The sequence below is a fragment of the Jaculus jaculus genome, chromosome 2, assembly GCF_020740685.1.
Source record: "Jaculus jaculus isolate mJacJac1 chromosome 2, mJacJac1.mat.Y.cur, whole genome shotgun sequence".
Classification (NCBI taxonomy): Eukaryota; Metazoa; Chordata; class Mammalia; order Rodentia; family Dipodidae; genus Jaculus; species Jaculus jaculus.
The window spans coordinates 89620176-89643943 of NC_059103.1; the positions used below are offsets into that span (position 1 = coordinate 89620176).

Genomic DNA, 23768 nt, shown 5'->3' on the forward strand with positions numbered 1-23768 from the left:
AAAAGCTGCACCTAACCTTGCACACTGCTAGGCTAGCTCAGTACATAAACACACACATACACAGAGAGACACACAGAGGAAGAAAAAGAGACCATAAATAGCTCATACTGCACAGGTATTATAGAAATACCATTTACTTTTAAATCTGATGTCACAGGGTTGAGTATCCTTGGGGATTACCAAGATTCTGGGACTAGGTTGCATATGTTTTGATGAGTTGGGTGACACTGAGATCAAAAAACTCTCAGAACTCTATCCAATATGCATGGAGCTACTACTTGGCTTCTTTGGTGCTCCTGTGCCATGAGAAATGGTGCCAGGCTGGCCTTTGCTTAAGAGAGTACCAATGGGCCAGAATACAGCCACCCATTGCAGAATAAAATTGACAACACTTTTCTAGTACTCTGAATTTTCCATCTTTTCTCCCTGTATTTATAAGCAAGTCAAACACAGTATAGAAAATTATGACTTGAAATGAGTACATGGATTTCATGGGATAAGCTGGGATGCTTATTCTATATCATTCTCTACTGGACCTTGCTGTCTAATTTTTTTTTTTAATTAAGATGAAAATGATCTATTTAACAACTGGCTTATTGTCCCTATTTTCTACTCCACCAACTCCCAGTAGCGACTTCCACACATTCTGTCTTTATGATTTTGATTATTTTAGCTACCCATATAAAAAAGATCATAAAGTATTTAAGTTCTTGTTAGTGGCCTGTTTCACTTAGCACAAGTTCTCAAGCTTCATCCATGTTGTGTCATGTGTCAGAATCTTTTTAAAGCTGACTATATATCATCACATATATTTAACGTATTTTGTTATATATTCATCAAATTGCGTTAAACGTAATGGATATTGCTGCCATGAAAATAGATATACAAGTATCTTCTTGAGATCCTACTCTTAAGTTTTCAAGGTATGTGTCCAGAAATGGATCATGTAGTAATTCTACTTTTAATTCGTTTGGGGGAACTATGATACAGCACTGTGATTTTTCCTTCCCACCAACAATGTACCAGAATTTCAGTTTCTTCACATTTTCTTCAGCACTTGTAATTTTCTGTTTAATTAATGATGACTAGCCTAATAGTTATGTGATGGTATTGCACCATGGTTTGGATTCATATGAAATATTTTTAATGCCAACATTATAATCTATCATTTGCCTTCAGGAAACATTCTTTTTTACTTGCTTAATTTTCTTTGTTGTAGTGCTAGAGAAGTAATTCAGGGTCTCATGCATATTAAACAAGTGCTCTACCACTAAGCAGCATTATGTTCTCCAAGAAACATGCATTTGATATGAACTGTTTGGAAAATTTCCTGAATACTTAATCAGATATTCACAAATCACCTTATTAAACCACATAAATGATTGATAGATAGTTAGATAGAAAGATAGATATAGATTATTGATAGATTACATAGATGATGATAGATGAGAGAGAGAGAGAAAAAGAACCTCAATGGCTAATCTAAAAGACTGGTACACTCCTGACCTCACAGTGACAGTGATTAACAGTTCCCTTCACACCACTGAGGAGGGCCCTCAGTCGAATAGGAGAAGGGGAGAGGGGACAAGAGGATAACCTGAGGGAAATACAACCAATTTGCAGTATGTTCATATATGCTCAAAATAAGGTTTTTTTTTTAAAAAATTAGGAATTCAATCACATCAATGGGAGAAACATTAACTTATTCTCTTCCTTTATTTCGCATAGTATAATTATGTTTCAGTCATAAGTCATTTTTTCATTATTGATTTTTGTTGGTTATAGAGTTGGTAAAGCAGTTTTTGGTATGTTTATGAAAGACATGCTAAATAAGAAGTGTATTACTATTATTATGAGATAACATCTGGGACTGGCGGGATGGCTTAGCAGTTAAGCCACTTTCCTGCAAAGCAAAAGGACCTAGGTTCAATCCCCCAGTTTCAGTCCCCCAGTACACACGTAAAGCCAGATGCCCAAGGTGTCCCACATGTTTGGAGTTAACTTGCAGTGACTAGAGGCCCTGGTGTGCCCATTCTCTTGCCACTCCATTCTCTCTCAAATAAGTAAACAAAAAAAATTTAAAATAATAATATCTACAAGAGAAACAGGCATGCACAGAGCCCATGAGCAAGAAGCTCAGTGACCTTGAGGGAGAGGCACACCATGGTGGCTAGAGTGAGGGCATATGGATGCCACAGATAAGGGTAGTATAATCATTGTAGATGTTTGTGTTGCTGGAAAAGAAAATACCCAATCAAAAACAGCTGAGAAGAGGCAAGGACTTATGTGGGCTGACAGTCTCATGGGAAAGCTGCATCACATGAGGGAAAGGATGAGGATAGTGGAGTGGAGACTGGGCATCATTTCTTGTCATAGCAGCTGCATAAAACAGCAAGAGAGTGAGAAGAGCTCTAGCAACATGGGGGCTGAGCTATAGCACCTTAAAGTCCATCCTAGCAACACACTTTCTCTAGCAAGAATCCACCTGCAAAATTGCCACATTGCATTCAAACCTCATGCAGCTATTTCATATTAACTTACCACAATAGGGGCTGGAGAGATGACTTAGTGGTTAATCACTTTCCTATGAAGTCTAAGGACCCCAGTTTGAGGCTCAATTCCCCAGGACCCACGTCAGCCAGATGCACAAGGAGGCGGACATGTCTGAAGTTCATTTGCAGTGGCTGGAGGCCCTGGCGTGCCCATTCTCTCTGTCCGTCTGTCTGTCTGTCTCTCTCTCTCTCTCTGCCTCTTTCTTTCTGTCTGTCACTCTCAAATAAATAAATAAAATTAAACCAAAAAATACCACAATAACCTATGCAGGGACATGAAAGTCCAGAAGGGAATTTGCCCATAAAATCAGTAGACAGCTACTGAAGAGCTTTGTGCCGGCATACTATTGTATTGATTCGATGTGCATTTAAAGCTTTTTTGTGTGTGTTTTTTTTTTTTTTTTTCTTTTTGAGGTAGCATCTCACTCTAGCCCAGGCTGACCTGGAATTCACTCTGTATTCTTAGGGTGGCCTAGAACTCATGGCAATCCTCCTACCTCTGCCTCCCGAGTCTTGGGATTAAAGGCATGCGCCACCATGCCCGGCCATGTACCATAATTACTGGTATTTACATAGATACTAGGGATTTGGACTGGTCCTCACCTTGTACAGCAAGCACCTTACCATCTGAGCCATCTCCTTAGTCCTTGTTTTCTTCATTTCTGTGAAGTCTCATTAGAATTTTGATAGGGCTGCTTTGAGTCTGTTTATCAATTTAGGCAATATAACTATGTTTACAGGATTAATTGGGTCAATCCATGAACATGGGGTATCTTTCCATTTTCTAAGAGTATCATAACTTTCTTCAGTTTTACAGTTTTCATTGTCGAAGTCTTAGCTTCTTGGTTAGGTTTATTCTTAGCTGAAGGTTTTGTTGGTGTGTGTGTGCGTGTGTGTGCGCACGCGCACGTTTATGAGGGGAGAGGGAAGTTATTGTGAATGGGATTGTTTTTACCATTTCTTTGTCAACATGTTCATACTGGTATATAGACAAGCTGTTTATTTCTGCACATTGATTTTTGTATGAAAGGCATTGAAGATCCAATGTCTTATAAACCCTGTGCTCACTTGAAAGATCCTTATGCCAGTGACTGGCTTGACTGCATCAGTATCTCAGAACATATATTTCCCATTGCATCACTCCTGAACTCTTCAGAGGTCTCTGAGGGGTGCTTGGGGAGACTGAAATTAAGTGGAATTGGCACATTAGTTGTCACACTGATATGTTAGTAATGCTGGCACATCTACAGTGGGGACAGGGGCTGAGAGTTTTGCCATGCAGGGGCAACCCCATGAAATGACCCCTAATTGACTTTACTCTCTCTTGTCTAGACTGTGGCCTTCACCAGTCAACTGTCTAATCAGAGCTATAAAGGGCATATGTGTGAGGGGGTTGTCTTTGACATAAATACACCATAAAACTTCTTCCAAATGACCTTTGGTACTACCCAGACAGATCTGACTCGCCTTTCTTTTTTTCCTTTCTAAGTTCTACCCAAGAGAAAAAAAAAAATGAAGCTGGAGAATTTGCAAGCCCCTTTTCTTCCTTATGCGTACTTTATTATTATTATTATATTTTTTTTAGGAAAGTCTTTAATCGTCATTACTGAGTGGAAACACTACCAATACCTACTATACAGGCCTTTTAGATACTCAGGGCAGCATTGATCTTGGCACATTGCTTACCTCAGGTTGTTGGATAGCTTCAAAAACAGGCATTGACTTGTGCCATTTCTGTAGGTGAGGAGTCCGAAATTGGGCCCAGTATTGTGTGGGCTGCACATAGGAGACATCCCATTGCATCCTCACAGGCAGGAAAGCAGTGAGAGGGATCTCTCTGGTCCCTTTCCTAAGGGACTTGGCCATCATGTCCTAACACAGGCCCCACCTCTTAATGCTATAACTTAGGAATGTAAATCTCAACATCTGAAAGGGATGCAGAAATTCAGTCCATCACATACTTGGAACCACTCAGGAACTAGCTACTGTGCTTGTTCAACAATATGGAAGGCAGTGTGTTGGCAGTGTGCAGACAGATGACAGTGTTATCACAAATACAGTCCTCACACTTCTGCTGTTGTCACATGATGAAACCACACCACCACTGCAGTGTGAGGAGGCCTATGCCCCATCCTTATAAGAACCATTAAGAATAACCTGACTTGTGGTAGCTAACTTGCTAACTGCTTAGTAGACTAATCTTCTTCTGCTCATAAACTTGGACTCAGGTTTGGTGGCCTGAACTCATAGGGTTCATCCCTTAGTGGTACACTTATACTGGAGTGAGGGTGACTTCTTTTCCAGGGTGATTGTAGTCCTGGTCTGTGAAGATCACCTCCTCCCTATGTGTTAGGTAGGCCTGATGTGGCTTCCTGCTTTCCAACTCACTAAGCCTAAGGCTCCATGCTTTTCCTCCACTACCTCAGGAGCCAGTTCAGATTTTCAGGTCAAAGCAACTTCTTGAGTTACTGTGTGTGCCATTGTTTTGTCTTCTGGAGTACCCATCTTGGCCTTATAGGGCTGTATTATTTGTGAAATTTTACAAATACTTTATTCAAGATGAAACTACTTCTGATCACTTCTAAGCCATAATATATTCATATGAAACAAGAGAAAACTTCATTCCAAAGACTCATACAGTATACATTAAGAGCCCTCTAAATAAAACAAACAACAAAGTATATGTCTTTTTGATACATGGTGTCTGCATTTTTTAGTAGTTAATCCTTTTTTCTCTGTATGCTCAATATTGTAGATATTTATAAATAGTAACTAATGCTTCAAATCTTGAATCAATATGCTTCAGATCATAGCAGAACTCCAGTGCCAGTTTATTCACAAATCCCTAATTACTGATTTAATCTAATAGTTTATTCATAAGACTGATTTAATTTGTAGCATTAGGAAATTCATATAGCTTACTAAAATTTTTCAAAGCTGCAATAACTATTGCTTAATTCTGTGCTTCATTAAGCAATAATCTGAGTGTGGAAATGAGTTAAAGATAGGAAATTCAATATTTTATTTTTAAAGCAGAGAATTCTATCCTAAATTCCCACATTTTCCTTTTTATAAATTTATCATACATGTTGCAGAAATGATAAAATGGTTTAATTTACACAGAGATATTTTTAAATAGTGGGGCAAACTAAAATGCTAGACAATGGCAGAGAATGCTTCAAAGACAGTTAACACAATCTAAACTTCAACATGAAAAATCTCAATATCTTGCTGGAGATAGCATATCATGTGTGAGGTATTGCATTTGATTCCCAGTATCCACCAAACATCCTTCCACTTTGTTTAAAGACATTATAGTTCAGTGAAGATAATGAGAATGTTAGTTCTGACTCCTTGTTGAGTGTGTTTGTATGCTGTGTGTTGTATGTGCACATTTTTGTGTTCAGATATGCATGCCCTGCTGGCAGGTATGTAACAACTAGAGAATGTCAGGTTTTCTCCTCTGTCACTCTTCTGCTAGTTTGTTTGAAACAGTCTGTCACTGAACCTGGATCTACTGGATTTTGGTCAGACTGGCTGACCAGCGACTACCAGAGATTCTCCAGTCTCTGCCTGCCTTGGGAGAAGGGTTAGAAGTGATTGCCCATGCCCAGCTTATTCCATGGGTCCTGGGGATCAGTCAGGCCCTCATGCTTGTGCTTCAAATGCTCTTAACTACTATGCCATCTCCCCAGCCCATCTCCTAATTGTGTCTCTTTAAGATTCTCCTTTAAGAAGAGAAACTTCAAGAAATAAAATTCACTGTGATATATAATCAAGCTTAGTCTGCTGATTTCTATCTCTTGTAAACCCATAGAAAATCTAGACTTAATGTAAATGAAATGGGTAGTGTAATTTTCTAACTCACTTAATTTATGATTATGGTTCCAGAAGCCATTAACTGAGCCAATATATTAAATTGATATTGGGTTAGGTGCTATGATGAGAAAGGTCAGGATCCCAAGGAACCAGTATCTCTCACAGAATTCATGTTTAATTAAAAAAAAAGCCAATCATTTTATTAATGATAATAGACTTTCTTTTCTTCTTCATAATTAATTAATTTTAACATGGGTTGTAGTGTGTCCCCCACCCCCAGCTCCCATTTCCCTGAGGACTTGCCTCAGTAGGGTTATTGGTGTTCACTGTGGGGTATGGAGGCCTCTTTCTCTGGAGGGAGCTGTGCTGCATGGTGTTCTATCAACCATGTGGCTCTACCACTCTTCCCACCCTATTCTACCAAGGTCCCTAAGTCTGGGCAGGTGTGTTATCAATTAGTGTTATTGGTTAGTGTTGGATTCTCTCTAGCCTTTGTATTTCTGTTATTTTGGGTTTTGCTTCAACACATTTATTTTTTTCCTTGATGTGGATGTGGGATAGCATTGGCAGCAATACTCATGTCACTGCTTCCTCTGCAATTTCTTCTGGACTCTGGAAAATGTGGTAGAGATCACACATCTTGTTGAGAGCATTCTGCTGGCATTTTTTTTTTTTATGTTGGTGGATCTTGTATTCCCAATATTCACTGACATCTGCATTTCCATTGTGTATACCCACATCTTCATTATCCATTCATCAATCTATGAGCATCTGGGTTGATTCTAATCCCTAGTTATTGTCAGTACAATGGCAATAAACATGGTTAGTGGAGTCTTTAAGGTAGATAATGAAGAGTGGAATATCTGGGTCAAAGGAGTCTCCATACTGATTTCCATAGTGGTTGTTTGTATTCCCACCAGCACTGAATAGGGGTCCCTCTTTTCCCACAGTCTCACCAGCATTTGGTGTCATTTGATTTTTTTGATGATTGTCATTCTGTCTGGAGTAAGATGGAATCTCAAAGTTGTAGTTTGTATTTCCCTAGTGACTAGTGATGTGAGATCCTCCTGGTTGAGTGTTTACTTAATTTCCTGAGCTAAAGGGGTCCTGTTTAATAAGTCTTTTGCCACTTCTGTATCTTAGAGCATTTCTCCCTATCTTTTTCTCCAATTATTTTCGAGTTTCAGGTCTTAAAATGAGGTCATTAATCCATCTGGTGTTGATTTTTGTGCATTGTGAGTGGAGTGAGAGTGAATCTACCTTCATTTTTCTACATTTTCCAGCACCATTTGTTGAAAATGCTATCTTTTCTCAAGTGTGCATTGTTGGCTCATTTGTCAAAGATCAGGTAGCTGTATTTACTTGCACTATTAGGCTTGGATCTTCTTTTCTGTTCCATTGGTCTATATGTCTGTTACTTTGCCAATACTATGCTATTTTGATGGCTTTGTAGTATAATTTGAAGTCAAGTATGGTGATAACCTCCTGACTTGTTTCTTTTGCTGAGGATAGTTTTGGATAACTGTGGCCTTGAGTACCAGTATGGATTTTGAGACTATTTTTCTATCTCTGTGATGAAATTTGCCAGAATTTTAATAGGACTTGCATTGAGTCTACAAAATTGATTTTTATGATGTTGATTCTTTCAGTTCATGAGCTTAAGAGGTCTTTTCATCTTCTTATATCATCCTTGATTTCTTTATTCAGTGTTTAATCATTTCATTATATATCTTTCACTTCCTTGGTTAGTGATATTCCAAGATTTTTTAATGTGTGTGGCTATTGAAAATGGGAGAGCCTTGCTGATCTCTTTGTGTATTTGTTTTTAGAGTATTGAAATGCTACAGATTTTTATGTGTTGATTTTTAATTCTGCCACTTTACTGAAAGAGTTTATCACCTTCAGGAGCTTTTATGTGGAGTCTTTTGGGTCATTTATATATAAAACCATGTCATCTACAAGTAAGTCTAATTTGACTTCTTCCTTTCCAATTTGCATCTCTTTTATTTCTTTCTCCTGTCTTACTGCTTGGGCTAAGGAGTTCTAGTACTATGTCGAAGAGCAGTGATGAGAGTGGGCACCCCTATCTTGTTTGCTATCATAATTGAAACTTCTAATTTTTCCCTATCTAGTATGAATTGAGCCCAAGGTTCTTTTTATATAGCCTTTTTAGCCTTTATTGTGTTGAGATATGGTCCTTCCATCTGTAGTTTCTGCAGTGTTTTGATCATAAACTAAAGTATTAAAATTGGAAATGTTTTCCACATTAAGAGAATTTGAAGAGGCTGGAAAGATAACTCTGTGGGTAAAGTGCCACACATGAAGACCAGAGCTCAGATTTCCAGCCCCCCCATACAAAAGCTGGGCTCGACAGCATGTGCTTAAACTCCTAGCTCTATAAAGACAGAGAAGGGAGGATTCCTGGGGCTTGCTGGGTAGCTACTCTAACCAAATTAGAGAGCTCGAGGTTCAGAAGAACACCCTATTTCAGGAAAAAAGATGGAGTGCTACTGAGAAAGACACCTGACCCCCACATATGCCCTCATGTCTGCACACATGGACCCACAGACATACAAACATACACACACATGCATAGCATGTACAGATTTTAAAAAATATAAAGGACTTTGAAGACTCCAGAATGACCTGGAGTATGAAGGACAGATTGAATCAATGTTCAAACTTTCATTTTTTCCTGTTCTGTCATTTTATTCAGGAAAAAGAAGAACCTAGAGTAGAGAATACTAAATGCTTCTCTCTGGGACATACTGGCATTTGATAGTGTTTCAGAATGTAACAAACCATCAAGACAAAGGAGAGAAAAAGAAACTACTTTGTAGGATCTTCCTCCATAATGGTCATACACAAAGCTTTATGCCTTCACTCAATGTCTCTCCAAATGGCTCATCTTCTGACTTTCTGGAAAGATTGGCAGTGTCTCTATTGAGAAGGCTGACTGGAACGTGCCTGTGGGCACTAACTATGGTGTGGGGGGCCTACTGTGCTACATAAGGCTCTGTAACCACTCAACAGAAACCTTGAGTACCTCAGAGGAGAATGGTGTTGATTTCTATGTTGACATTATACTTTGTACACTATATTATACATTGTGAACACTCAGAACATATTAGTTATTGTAAAGATAAACCGCCAAACTAATTTTTTTTCTTTAAATCCAATCAGGTCATAGCAGAGGAAGGGACCACTCATAGATAACCTTCTACCCCACTGAGAGTAAAGAAATGCATATTGATAAAAGCCAACATTTTTTTACAACCATATAGATGTTTTTGCTTACTGATAACCATTATTAGTAATGCTTTTGGCTTGCAGTATGTCGTTTTCCCAAGAAAATTTTACACATGGATACTTTATTAATAAAAATAATTACACAAATTTTTCTTCATGAAATACTATGCAATATGGAAATATATTTGTTTACACATGTGTACAAACGAGTACTTGGGCTGTTTGTGTGTGCATATATATTCATATGTATATGTGCAAGTGTGCATTTTGTGTGTGTGTATGTGGAGGCCATAGATTGATATGGGTATCTTCCTCTATCACCTTGAGACATGTGTCATTCTGAACCTGGAGTTCGTTCAGCAGTTCATTCAGCAAGTCTACCTGGATATTGAGCCTTAGGAATTCCCTGTCTTCACTTTCCCAGAGCTGGATTACAGCCATTTCCCAACACCTCCAGCATAGGTACTTGGAATCCAAACTTAAGTCCTCAGGCTTCTATGGCAAGGAATTTACCTATAGAAACATCTCTCTAGCTCCATGTTGTTATTTTCAACAAGAGAAATTGCTGCCAATATGAAACAGCCCTTAGTCTAACATAATGTAAAAACACAATATTAATCATAGATATTGCATGATACTATTTTATGGAAAGTGTGTGCATATTACTAATAAGAAATATATCTTGGGCTGGAGAGAGGGCTCAATGGTTAAACACACTTTTTTTTTTATAAAATTTGGCCTGGGTTTGATTCCCTAGTACCCATGTAAAGCCAGATACATAAAGTGGCACTTGCATCTGGAGTTCGTTTACAGTGGCAGCAGACCCTGGTGCACACATACTTCTCTCTCTCTCTCTCTCCCTCCCTATCTCTCTTTTTGCCTCTTTCTGTCTCTCTCTCCCCCCCCCCACCTCTCTCATTTTGCCTCTTTTTTTCCTCTCAATTTTTATTAACATTTTCCATGATTACAAAAAATATCCCATGGTAATACCCTCCCTCCCCCCACTTTCCCCTTTGAAATTCCATTCTGCATCATATCCCCTCCCCATCTCAATCAGTCTCTCTTTTATTTTGATGTCATGATCTTTCCCTCCTCCTATGATGGTCTTGTGTAGGTAGTGTCAGGCACTGTGAGGTCATGGATATCTAAGCCATTTTATGTCTGGAGGGAGCACATTGTAAGGAGTCCTACCCTTCCTTTGACTCTTACATTCTTTCTGTTTCCTCTTTCTGTCTCTCTCCCTCTCCCTCTGTCTCTCTCAAACAAATAAATAAAGTATTTTAAGTAATAATAATAAAAGAAATGCATCTTAGTGATGCACACAGACAAACTGAAAGGATATGCTGAGATGTATCTGATAGTATCAAAGCTTCCATAATCCATAATCATCTCCTTTGCTCAGAAAATGTTCCTAAACTGTCATATTTTTGACCGACCTCAATTAATGTTTGTGAAACCAAAATGAAATCTTTCATATTAACCATTGTCTATAAAAGATATGCCAGACTAGGTTTATGACATACAGAAAATTTGTGACCTCATGATCAACCAACATAAAGATGAATAGAAAAGATGGAAATGTTAGATTAATACAAACTTTACTTTTATGAAAACTAAATATTAATAATTTTTCCATACTTATTATTTAAATATAATACAAGGAACATAATTCTTTTAAAATTATTCTTTGGTTTATTTATTTATTTATTTGAGAGCAAGAGACAGAGAGAGAAAGAGGCAGAGAGAGAGAGAGAGAATGGGTGCGCCAGAGTCTCCAGCCACTGCAAACGAATTCCAGGCGCATGCACCCCTTGTGTATCTGGCTAATGTGGGTTCTGGGGAATCGAGCATTGAACCGAGGTCCTTAGGCTTCACAGGCAAGCGCTTAAATGCTGAGCCATCTCTCCAGTCCAAGGAAATTAATTCTATATAAAAAGTTGCTGTAAACTACTGATGTCTTTTTTTTTTTCTTTTAAATAAATGTGATTGTCTTGTTTGTTTTACAGAGTTACTGGAGGAGAACTGTTTGAGGACATCGTAGCAAGAGAATATTACAGTGAAGCTGATGCCAGGTGATTTCTCCTGGACAAGATATAAAAGTTGTTATTTGACCTTGACATTTGATCCATACATAGAAAGTTGAATGTGTTATGGCACAATTTGCATGAGAGTCTCGAAATACATTCTTGGACTTCTTTTTATGATAAGTCCTTCCTTAGGAAAGTTTCTCTCAGTGAATTTTCATCTATGAATTGAGTGTAATTTGTTTCCATCAGTTTTCAATTGAGCTAGCCACATTACAAGTTCTTGATAGCAACAGGTGGCTTGTGACTAACAAACGGACAGTATGTCTGTAGTCCCAGAAAGTTCTATTGAGCAGCAAAAGCGGAAACAGGGCTGGGACATTGCCTTAAGCAGTAAAATTCTGGCTGCACAAGCATGAGAACCTGAATTTGGATCCCTAGCAACCACAGCAAAATACATTCATTTGGAAGGCATGGTGTTATGTGACTGGAATTCCAGCATTGGAGAGACAGAGACAGGGAGAAACCCAGAGCTTGCTGACTAGCCTGCCTAGCTGAATCAATGAACTTGTGGTTCATTGAGTAAAGTGGAGAGCAATAAAGACATTCAATGTTGATTTTAGGTCACCACACACATGCACGCACACACATGTGCACACAGGAGAAACATAACCACAAAAGACTTTGGTAAGCTCTTCTAGGTGTCTTCATTCGCTATCAAATATGTTGAATGTTTCATTAAAACCCTTGGACCTCTTGACATGAGAAACATTAATTTTGATATTTCTGAGTGTTCCCAAATAAAATTCTTTTCCTATTTACTAGTAAAATCTTCATGAAAGTTTGTTTAAAGGGTAATGTCTAATTTAAAACTTTCTAGGTTTTCACAGGTAATGTTTTTGTAATAAAGTAACATTAATCCACTTATTTAGATATAACTTAGACTGGATGCTGTTTACTCTCCTCAGCATTCCTTGTATGATCTGTAGTTGTCAGTTAATTTGAAAAATCTGATCAAGAGCAAATAACTCAATAATGATGTACATGAGGTAATGAAAATCTAGTTATTGGTTCTCTGTTCCACTGTCTACTGCTCTTTAAACTTCCTTGCAGTATGGACCCTCAGCAGATATTCACCTGATGCACACCTATAATCCTACTGTCATTCCAGCACTTTAATGGATATATACAGTGAGATACTGTCTTAAAAATATCTCTCTTAAATTGCTAAATTTCTTTGGCTTAATACCATTAATTTTTCATGGCTTAATACTACTGCTTACTGTATTCTGCACTTATCTATACTTGACAATACCCTAATTTTTAATGGATTATTACTGCCAAAGTCAAGTAAAAAAATATTTTCTCACATAAATCACCCAAAAAGGGGCCTCAGAGTGTCTTTGAAGTATTTTTCCTGTGTCACTAGGAAGTAATAATTTTCTTTACAGTATTGACCAAGATAGATAATTTTATCTACTTTGTCTTTCTAAGCTATTATGTTTAAAGAGTATTGGTTGAAATAAAACAGGAATATTTTCATTGTTGAAGAGCCCTGTAGAAAATAAGATCAACCCCAGTGGTCATTTAGTAAGTAACCTTGCAAAAATTGGAGAATTAGTCATAGTATATCTAGAAAATAATATCTTCCCAACTACAAACATAATGAAGATGTCCCCTCAAAATGTTTTAAAGTATGTTTTCTTACTGTTCTTCAAGAATTCAACCCTTCTTCACCAGTAACTAGTGGTGAGGATCATTTAATATAAATTATTATTTACTTCGACATTTTCTATTAATTCACAGGATAAATAAGTTGTAGTTAGCTTGAGAAAAGATATTCTTAAAAGAAATTATGAAGCTAATATGGTTGGAGAAAAAAGGGAGTAATGCAGTGGATAACTAGTGCCCAGTACTCAAATAAGCTACATAATTTACCAACTCCCATTCAGAGAGGTTAGTACTATTGTTGATAGAGTGAGCTGGAAAAAGCAAAGTCATGATCAATCAGATGGTGATTGCTTTTCTTTAAGTCAATAAGCTCATTCTTATATACCAAATAATTGAAAATATCTTGATCAATTGTTCTGTCATCTTTGAGTCAATGAATATGCTTTTGCATTTCAATTGCACAGTGAACAAAAGTCATTGTGTGATGTATTCTTCATTACTTTGTGTCAGGTGGCAGCTCATTGGGACCTTATGGCTGCCTCTGAAAAGATTTATTCTAGTTTGGCAATTGATTTGCTATCAGTAAACCTTTAATAAAAATAGTATCAACGGTACATTTTAACAGATTAATAAGCAAACTTCTTCCTCTAAGGTATATGGAAATAAGTTTTTAGCAATGTCTAGGGGACTTTAAATTTATTTATTTATTACCTTTGTTATTCATTTATTTTAAATGTCGTAGCCCTTCCCTGGATCACTCTTACAGTGAAGGGGCTTTATTTTATGTTATGAGTTTATGTTAAATTCTTCCTATGTTACTGGAAACTTGCATTAGTTTCCTACTTATGTATTACACAGGAAGCACCATTTCTAAGCCAGAGTGGTAAATGTGTCCCTCCTTTTTCTTAACCCCTGTTTTATCTACCACTTCATTTGTGTTTATCCTCTTGTTTCAACACATATGTATAATTGTGACCTCAGATTTTAAACAGTTTAGATGTGTATGACAAGTACATGCAAAATGTATCTCTAGAGAATCTTCCCAGAACATTTTGGGAATTATTTATTAATGTTTCTTATTTAATATGGAAATTTCATTTTCTACATAGAGATGACTTAATTTGTAGACTACTAACAAGAAGCACAGCTCAAATTGTTTTGTCTGAATATGTCACAAACTCTGTGTTGGATGTCATTTTTGTTAGAATGAGAATTAGCTTTATTCATCATTAATTCCAGTGTAAAGCTAAGAAACTTATGGACAAATATAATTTTTGTTTGTTTGTTTTGTTTGAACCTTCATTTTATTTTGTATTCAATGTGATTATGTGCCTTTAAAATGTTTTCCCTTCCATTTTGCCCTTGTATCTTTGCAGTCATTGTATACAGCAGATTCTAGAAAGTGTAAATCATTGTCACCTAAATGGCATAGTTCACAGGGACCTGAAGGTCAGTATTTGGAGTCCATAAATCTGAATCAAAGGAGTTTCTCTGTTGTTGTTTTTCGGGGAAAAGGGCAGAGGTGGGGGTATTGAAAATGGTTCTCTTGCTTTTTACAACTTTTTCTTGAAATGAGTCAATAATGAAATGATGATGCATGGTGCCTCTTTCAGTTTGCTCATCTACAGGCTAAATATACATCATAGCAAGAAGAGAAAGGCAATGTTAACAATACCACCTGTTAAGATTCCAAGCAAACAACCACCAGAGGCAGTTTGAGGGCAGGTTTCCTGAACTGTGCAGCGTTTGCCTGGAATAAACTTGTCCTGTGATGTATGTCCGCCTGTAGATTTCAACACCACTTCTGTTCTGAGACTGTGGGTTGCTGGAGCAGAACAACTGGTTACAAATTGCTTCATGAGTCTGACGAGCCCTCAGGCAAGGGGTCGGAATTGCCAGCTAAATTAAAGTACAACTAAATTAAAGCACAAAAAGTTAATGATTTATCAAAAGTTCATTAGTATCCTAATTTAATCATAATGGTGCCTTGTCTGCTAATATGATGGCTTTTAGAATGATACTGGAAAGATGGGAGAAGGAACGATTTATGAGCATTGATTGGGAGGAGGCAGAGCACAACAGCTACAAAAATTATACTTGTGCTCCAGTTCATTTCCCTGAAGAATTTATACCCCGGAAATGAGCTCCAGACAAAATTTTTCTGGAACAAGTGTTGAACATTGTGGTTCACAGCTGGCAAGATCCTGGTTGTTCTGAGGTAGTAGTCACTCTCCTTGGGCAATATGTTTATAGTACTGAAGGAGTTAAAATACTATCCCAGTTGTCTGCTAACTGCTCTTGAACCCAGTCTCTCTGAGGGTATACAGACAGTGAGTGTAAGCTTGGAACTAACACACGCCCCCTGGTGTTTGCATGCAGTCATTGCATTCAGCAGATCCTGGAGGCTGTGCTACACTGCCATCAGATGGGCGTAGTCCATCGGGACCTAAAGGTGAGTAATGCTGCCTGAGAAGATAAGCCACCACACAGTTCTAATGACTGTTCAGCTGCAGTTATGCCTATAAAAAGGCAAAAATATAAGCAATAAAGCTGTATGGACTCATTCCAACACATTACCCAACCACTGTCCCTCACTACAACAATCTCTCAGGTTATTTCTCCTTTAATACACACTTGAGAAAAATAAATCTGACTTCCAGAGAGAAATAATTTCCTAACATTAATGCTAAATAGGTTGATGTATTTTCTTGCTTCTCAGAATGGATGTAGACTTTAATATGACATATCAGTAGGATGTATGACTTCTCTTTAAACTTGTTCTGCAGACACTGATTAAGTGTGTTATTTACATTTACCTAACATTATATATTATGTATAGTATGCATATTCTATATTATATAACACTATGTAAATTACTATCAAAATGATGAGTTATAACATACACTCTTATCCCAAGTGGTTGAGGACCTTTTTCAACTCAGAAATCTGTCCTCCACCATTTGCTCTGGGAATTCTGAAAATCCTGAAGCCTCTTGATTCTCTTTTATTTATGTTCCTGAGAGCCAAGACATTAGGTTCCTCTAAAAATACAGATGGATAAAGACACATCGTATGAGATAAAGCATATGAACCACGTATTTACATTTTCATGAGTATCTGTGAATGCTTGTAAGACTTTACATAGTTTCTGTTGCTATTGAAGACAAGAAATTCATAGATCATTTCGAATGAAACAGTTCAGAAAGAGACTACTTTCCCATTAAATTTTCTGTTCCTTCCTCTCACAACATTCTAACTTGACTGATAATATTTCTGAGAAATAGTGAAATTTGAAAGAAAGAAAATATATGGTATGGCAAATTGTAATCATGCTATACATTTCTATATACTTCCAATTCTTTGCAACATGAGCATTTTTCAAATATTAGTAACAATATATCAGCTTTAGAATGTCTAACACTGTGTTCAGTGTGTCTTCAGTGAATGGACTCAGACTGGCTTCCCTTATGCATAATTTTATAGCTATGAGAAGCTAGGAATCTCTACTTCCAGTTCATTTAATGCACTAAGGTCATATATACCTAAGTATCCAGTTACCTGAAGATATGTTGTGTAAGTGAAACATAGATTTAGTTGTTGAGAATCTTCTAATTTCACTTGACTCTGAAATTTAACTATGGAATTTATTTGGAAGAGTCAGGATCAAACTTTGCAGTTTCAAACACTTAACAAATGTACCCACTAGGAATAAAGGAAAACAATATGTTCCTTTGAAAATCTGTGGCTTTGGCAACCACCTCAAAAATTCCTTAGTATCACTGTATCTGGAGCTCTTTCTGTTACCTCTCAGATGTCACTTTACTACTAGTCTTCTCCATTGAACTTATATGGACATGCACAATATTTGTACTATTTTATGGTTATTTTATTTGGGAAATTTATCACTTAAAAAATTTTACTTCACTGATGTGACCATAAGTGTCTCTAAAAACTATGCAGAGAACACTGTGTATTCTCTTCCCTGATTTTTAAGATCTATTAAGGATCCTAATGTAGGATTACTGTATTTGTCCAGACTCAGCTGAGTCTTTCAGAGATGGAGTATAGTGGCAGTAGGCCTGGCACACTGAATGTGAAGAAAACTGTTTTCTGAAGTATGATCTAAATTCAGTAATTAAAGATTCCAACCCGTGATTCCTAAAAAGGCTTACTACTAAAAGAGATAGCCCACTACATTACCTGTCAGGTTTCTTCATTCTCATTCTGATCTTTGGAAAGGAACCCTTGCTATTATAATTTCTGTAATTGCTGTCCTTTTGTCAGACTGAGGATTCTTTGGAACTGATGTTCAAGGATGGGCAGTGGAGCACTGTGTAGAGATTCCAAAGCATGTACTTTAATTTAAAGGCAACAAACACATACCATGAGTACGCTAAATTCCTACCTTTGCTTTGTACCTTTTATCCAAAAAATATATATACTGTATATGAGAAATACACTGCTTATATCAGCATACTTCCCTGTATGGTAAAATGAAGATGGCAGCTTTAAATCAAAAGTTACCCTTGAGCTAGGTGTGGTGGTGCACAACTTTAATCCCAGCACTTGGGAGACAGAAGTAGGAGTATTGCTGTGAGTTCCAGGCCACCTTGAGACTACAAGTGAATTTCAGTCCAGCCTGGGTTGGGTGAAACTGTAACTTGAAAACTAAAAATAAATAAATAAATAAATAAATAAATAAATAAAAATGAATAAAAATTCCCCCCTTGCTGTTTCTATGCCTTCTCTTTGTTTCCTTATTGCAGTTCCTGTGTTAGATCTTATGCAATTCAGATATAGATACACAAAGTTTACCTTAGTCCATATCCATGAGAGAAAAACTAGAAAATTGAGCAGGTGTTATTGTCAAGGATAACTTCTAAGTGCTTTACATTTTGTTTCAAAGCCTCTATAGAACAACTGCTATTTCTTATAATATGTTAATTTACAATAAGCAATGAAGGACCCTGACCTAGCTATTACTTGTGACATAGTCTTTCAATTTAGAAATGAAATTTAAATAGAAATATAAATCATACATTTGTAATGTAAGAGCAATATTAATAGATTATATGTATGTTAATTGATACTTGGATAAAATACAGTACATATAACTTGAGAACAAAGATCATTATGGGATACTTGAATAACTTGATTATCCTTTGGCATCTAAAAACAGAAAATTATCAACACCAGGAAACAAGACTGAGGCACAATAGGCAATATAATGATGTATCAGGAACAAATAGGAAGGAAAGAGCTCAAGGTAGAAAACGCATATCATTTAGTACCAGGTAGTCTCTGAACACACAGACTATAATCTTTGCTCTTGGTTGCATCCAAATAGCCATTCCATTGATAATAGATCTAGAGTATTAGAAATAGCTAATAGAGGTGATTAAATTATAGCATTGTAGTTTTGGAATGGGACTGTAGTCTTTTGGAAAATCCAGACCAAAGGAGGACCTTAGTAATAAAAATAGTAATAGATACGATTTTCCAAGCAGTTTTCAATGTGTACTCTATACCATATTATGTGAATGTTCATAACTTTTTGAGAAGGACTCTAATATCGTCACTTTATTATGTAGAAAACATGTGGCAACCTTAAGTGGAAAACTTACTTAAGGTCACTCAGCAAGTACATATGATTTGTACTCATGCAATTGGATTCCAAGTCTGAATGCTTAATCATTACCTTCTCTTAGTTCAGTTAGCTGGATAAGTTAAAAATCTAGAGATCAGAGAAAGGCACAGGATAATGACAAGGAAATAATTTTGCTAATAGTATTAGGAATTATTTGATAAAATTATTCTAATTAGTAAATCATAAAATTTAAATAGTCCTACCTGGAGCTCTTCCATAAATATACAGTTTCTACATCATGAAACAAAGAAAAGAGGGTTGGAAGGATGGCTTAGTGGTTAAGACACTTGCCTGCAAAGCCAAAGGACCCAGATTCAACTCCTCAGGACCCACATAAGCCAGATGCCCAAAGTGGCACATGTGTCAAGTTCATTGACAGTGCACACATTCTCTTTCCCCCTCTCTGTCTGCCTCTCTCTCTCTCTCTCTCAACTAAATACAAATAAAATATAAATATTAGAAAGTCATAAAATATATAATATGGAATAGAGGCAACATAATTTGACAACAGACTGATATATAAAGTAAAAGTTCTCTATTTTGAAAATTAGTCAGATGACATTAACCAACAAAGTTTGGAAAATAAACATAGAACAAAAAGATGAAATACATCCTCCACATTTAATTTGAGCCACATAAAGACAGTCAAATCGAGGAGCTCAAAACCAGACTTTTTCTGTAAGGAAGAGAGTAAACTTTTGACTATTTGTGAACTGGTTGTTGAAAATTTAAATATGAAAAAGAGAAAAAACCAAACATTTATCAGAAACATCTTGAGCAGCAACTTAGGTACTCCTGTGTGCAGGCATACACTGCAGAGCAATGTAGGAGTCAGCCTTGTGTGCATGAGGTGAAGTATGTAGAGAATGTAGTTCTGCTCCTCCCAGGAAGGAGGAAACACCCACTGACAAACACCAGCTCAGAGAGAACATATCAAAGAGAAGTTGTAGTAACAAGTGATAATTCGTAAGGTCACAAGAAATTAGAGAAAAATCAGGTCATGTATCCCTGTCATCTACAAGCCTAGCTAGATAATACAACTTCTGTGAATCAAATGACACAAGTAAAATGATCAGAGGAGACAGTTTTAAAACTATGATTTTTCAAATGACACACAACGTAGTAAGGCATTTTGGACTCAAATATGTGAGAAATGATTGTAAGCAACCTCATGAGTAGCAATTTGGATAGAAGATTCTATAGACACCACTAACTCTGTTAGAGCAAATTAAAACCCTGCTAGTTGTCTGTGATGGGGAAGCTGCCTTCTCTGTTTGCCTCCCTTCTGAATACCACTCTTCAATGAAAGACCATTAAGTGGATGGGAATAAGTGGATGGATAAGACAGAGAATCAGTGAGGTTATTTACTAAATGATAAATAATTTTAATGCAGAGATTAGTTCTGGTGAATTTTAAGGCTACCACAAAGAAAATAGATTAATTTATTACTGGAATAGAAAGAAATTAATTTTTCAGAGAGCAAGTGCAATGAGAAGCATTCAGTAAATCTTTAACAGATACAAGTTACAACTTCAGATACAACAGATAACAAGTTGAAACTTCTCTATGTTGAATAATTATAAGACCACTAGTATCGAGTATTTCTCAGAATTCTCTTTTTTAATTTTTATTTATTTATTTGAGGAAGAGAAAGAGAGAGAGAGGAAGAGGCAGAGAGAATGGGTTTGCCAAGGCCTCCAGCCACTGCAAATGAACTCCAGATACATGTGCCTCTTGTGCATCTGGCTTATGTGGGTCCTGGGGAATCAAACCAGGGACCTTGGGCTTCACAGGCAAATACCTTAACTGCTAAGCCATTTCCCTAGCCCCTCAGAATTATCTTTATACAAAAACTTAGAGGAGTATCATTCATGCCTAATGTAAATCTAAATATTTTCACAAAAATGAATGGGACAAATTTTAAAAATTTATTTTGTTGTTCTGCTATATATTGAGTGCCTAGTGTATGAAGCAGTATGTGATGGGCACCACTGCAATGGAATTCTCTGCTTCTCTCAGTATGTCTAGGAAGCAAAAGTAATTGAACACAAAGTGGTTTTGATGACCATACGTGTGCTTACATGACAATGACAAAAGTATTTTTTCCTAATTTAGAACTCAAGTATATATAGCAGCTAGAAAGACCCTGTCCTCAACCCTTGAAATTGAGAATTCACTCTATAAACAAAGTAAAAACAAAAATACTAAAACAACTTGTACCATGTACACAAAGAAACAAGTGATATATATACTGAAAACACAACAAAGCAAATAAGTTAGCTTTTTGCTGAAATATTGATATTTTATCAGTAAGAGAAGAATGGTCAAATAAGATGTGATAATAAAATTATTTAATGTTTTATATTTTTTAAAATGTAGGCTGTAGGGATGGCTTGGAGTTTAAGGCACTTGCCTGTGAAACCTAAGGACCCAGGTTCAATTCCCCAGTACTCAAGTAAGCCAGATGTGCAAGGGTGTGCATGTGTGTGGGGGAGGGTCAATATTTTGAGTACTTTCAAAATTTCTAAAAGTATATACCACATAGACTACCTTTTGAAAACAAATCATACCTTCAGAATGGTTTTTCAGTAGCACCACTTCAAATGAGTTAGGAAATCTAGTATCAAGTTCCCACCTCCTAACCTTTACAGAACTGGAGCCTGAGTTACTTCATTTTCCAAGTCTCGTCCAGATCTGAAAGTGATTCTGCACTTTGCTTAAGTGCTTTAAGATACTTGAACTCCTTCAAGGAAATTTTGTACCATCCTGAAAGATGTTGCTGTTGTGTCCATGTGGAAGTTCACAAAGGGACTTGCAGACAGTTGCTGCCCATTACAGCTGATATGCTATAAATGGTTGTTGACACGAAGACCAGATGTCATGGAAAATCCTGCATCATTAGGAAGTAATGGGGTGGGGAGGGGACCTGTGTGAGGGAATGTCAGTACAGTCTATTTAAAACTAACATAAAAAGTGACTGTACTGTAAGAATTTAGGGATAATCTCAATATACAAGACTAAAACAATAGATTGCTCTTGAATTGGCCTCACTAATACAAACATTTCTCAGGTTTATATTTTCATTATAAATAATCAGTGCTTGACATATTGAAATGGCCAGCAGCAGGGGCCTGTAATAGCTAATCTGTAATGTGCATACCTTTCCTATAAAGTACAGCATTCCTGTGTAAAACATGCCTAGATATGCTATTAAAATCTAGTTTAGAAGCCTTATAGTGTCATTTGTAAGAGAGATGGAAGAAGTTGAGTTGTCCAAGTTCACAAATCGGAGTTAGAGCCAACATATGGCCCCACACTTTCTACCTCTTTTTTTTTCCATGAATGATTATGCTGCCCACTTTTTTCATGTGGTCATGCCTCATGGTCACTGCATTGGAAGACCTCTTGTTTCTGATGTGGCTTGTCTCACTCATCTCAGAATGTCAAAATGGTGGAATACCAGCAAATAAGCATGTATCGGTGATCCTTTCTAATGAGGTAGCATGAGAGTCTAGTCATCCCACTTTGATGGGGTATATCGTACATCCTTTCTTAGGCATTCAGAATTTCATCTACCCTACTTGGCAATAAAATTTGTAGTACTGTACATTTTTGACTTGGAGTATAAGTGAGAGTGACTGAAAAGAATGGGATAAATGTGCTGGTTCCCATTAACATTACCTTAGAAATTCTTATGGATTAAATCTACCATGCTCAAACAGTGAGAACAGAATTATTAAAACTGATATTTCCAAGGAGATATAGAAATAACATCTTGGTGATATTTTGGATTTCATTGGAGTTAACCATTTAAAGCAAACTTGTGATACAAACATTCAGAAACAATCCTGTGATCAAGGCAGAAATTTTCCTAATTTTCCAACTTACATTCTACAGTTCTTCATGGTTTGCCTTAAAGATATACATAAGTGCAAAATCATTTCAGTGTTATTAATTTCAAGATGTATACCATTCTTATTAAGTAGGCCTGCCTTTTCCTGTACATAGCTGCAGCTGAACAGTCTTCATGGGTTTGAGGTAAAACTCAATCCAAATGGATCCGTTGTTTCCCCAGATGACTCAAAGACCCTGCAGTGAGGCCTCCTGGGCTATCTCTAGTTATGAATATTTGCCAGTCATTTGGAGATCATGCACAATGAAGCTCCAGAACACCCATCTCTGAGTGGGTAGAGACTTGGTATTTAAGGGCATGATACCCACAGACCAGCCCATAAATTCTCCCATTCAATTTGTTAAAAGTATTTATAATTAAAGTTTTAATAAGTTTATTATCTAATGGCACTGACATTTTCTCAGCTGATTTCAATGTCATTTGACTTAAAGATTCCCATTAAAAGATTGGAATTCCTTCCTTGAATGAGTTTGTGCTAGCTTTCACCTCTGACATCTCAGTGCCTTGGAATATGAAAGTCACCAATGAATCGAATCAAATGTTGCTACAATTCAAGGTGGTTTGTCCAAGTCACTTATAGCATAAACAAATAAGAGAAGCTATATATCAATTAAATTTTAAAAATATAGAAATGCAATAGACCATAATTTTTTGCTGTAAAAGTAAAATATCAGATGTGATACTTGAAAGTGTTTACATACTGGAACATATGGATAAACAAGAGTTCAAAATAACTTCAAGTGCTATGTCATACTGAAATTTATTTCAGCATATAGGGATTTCATTTTCTGATATCTTCATCCCAAACTCCAAATTAAATACTGAGTGTAATGTTAAGGTAGTTCAAAACCATATTTCAACCTTAAAAAGTCACAAAGTTTCCTTCATATTT

The 23768-nt window shown here is 36.7% G+C and overlaps 1 protein-coding gene across 16 annotated transcripts in view; it reads left to right on the forward strand.

Moving 5' to 3' along the window:
- The window catches only part of Camk2d (calcium/calmodulin dependent protein kinase II delta), a 295467-nt gene that overhangs the window by 201443 nt on the left and 70256 nt on the right, over positions 1-23768 (forward strand). For 10 of the 16 annotated variants that reach the window (XM_045143310.1, XM_045143305.1, XM_045143303.1 and 7 more), the window contains exons 5-6: positions 11627-11692; positions 14692-14764. In XM_045143310.1, the coding sequence (XP_044999245.1) occupies positions 11627-11692; positions 14692-14764 (139 nt within the window). Of the gene's footprint in view, positions 1-11626; positions 11693-14691; positions 14765-15694; positions 15768-23768 lie in introns of all 16 variants that reach the window. The other 6 variants (XM_045143306.1, XM_045143304.1, XM_045143315.1 and 3 more) reach the window with 1 other exon arrangement.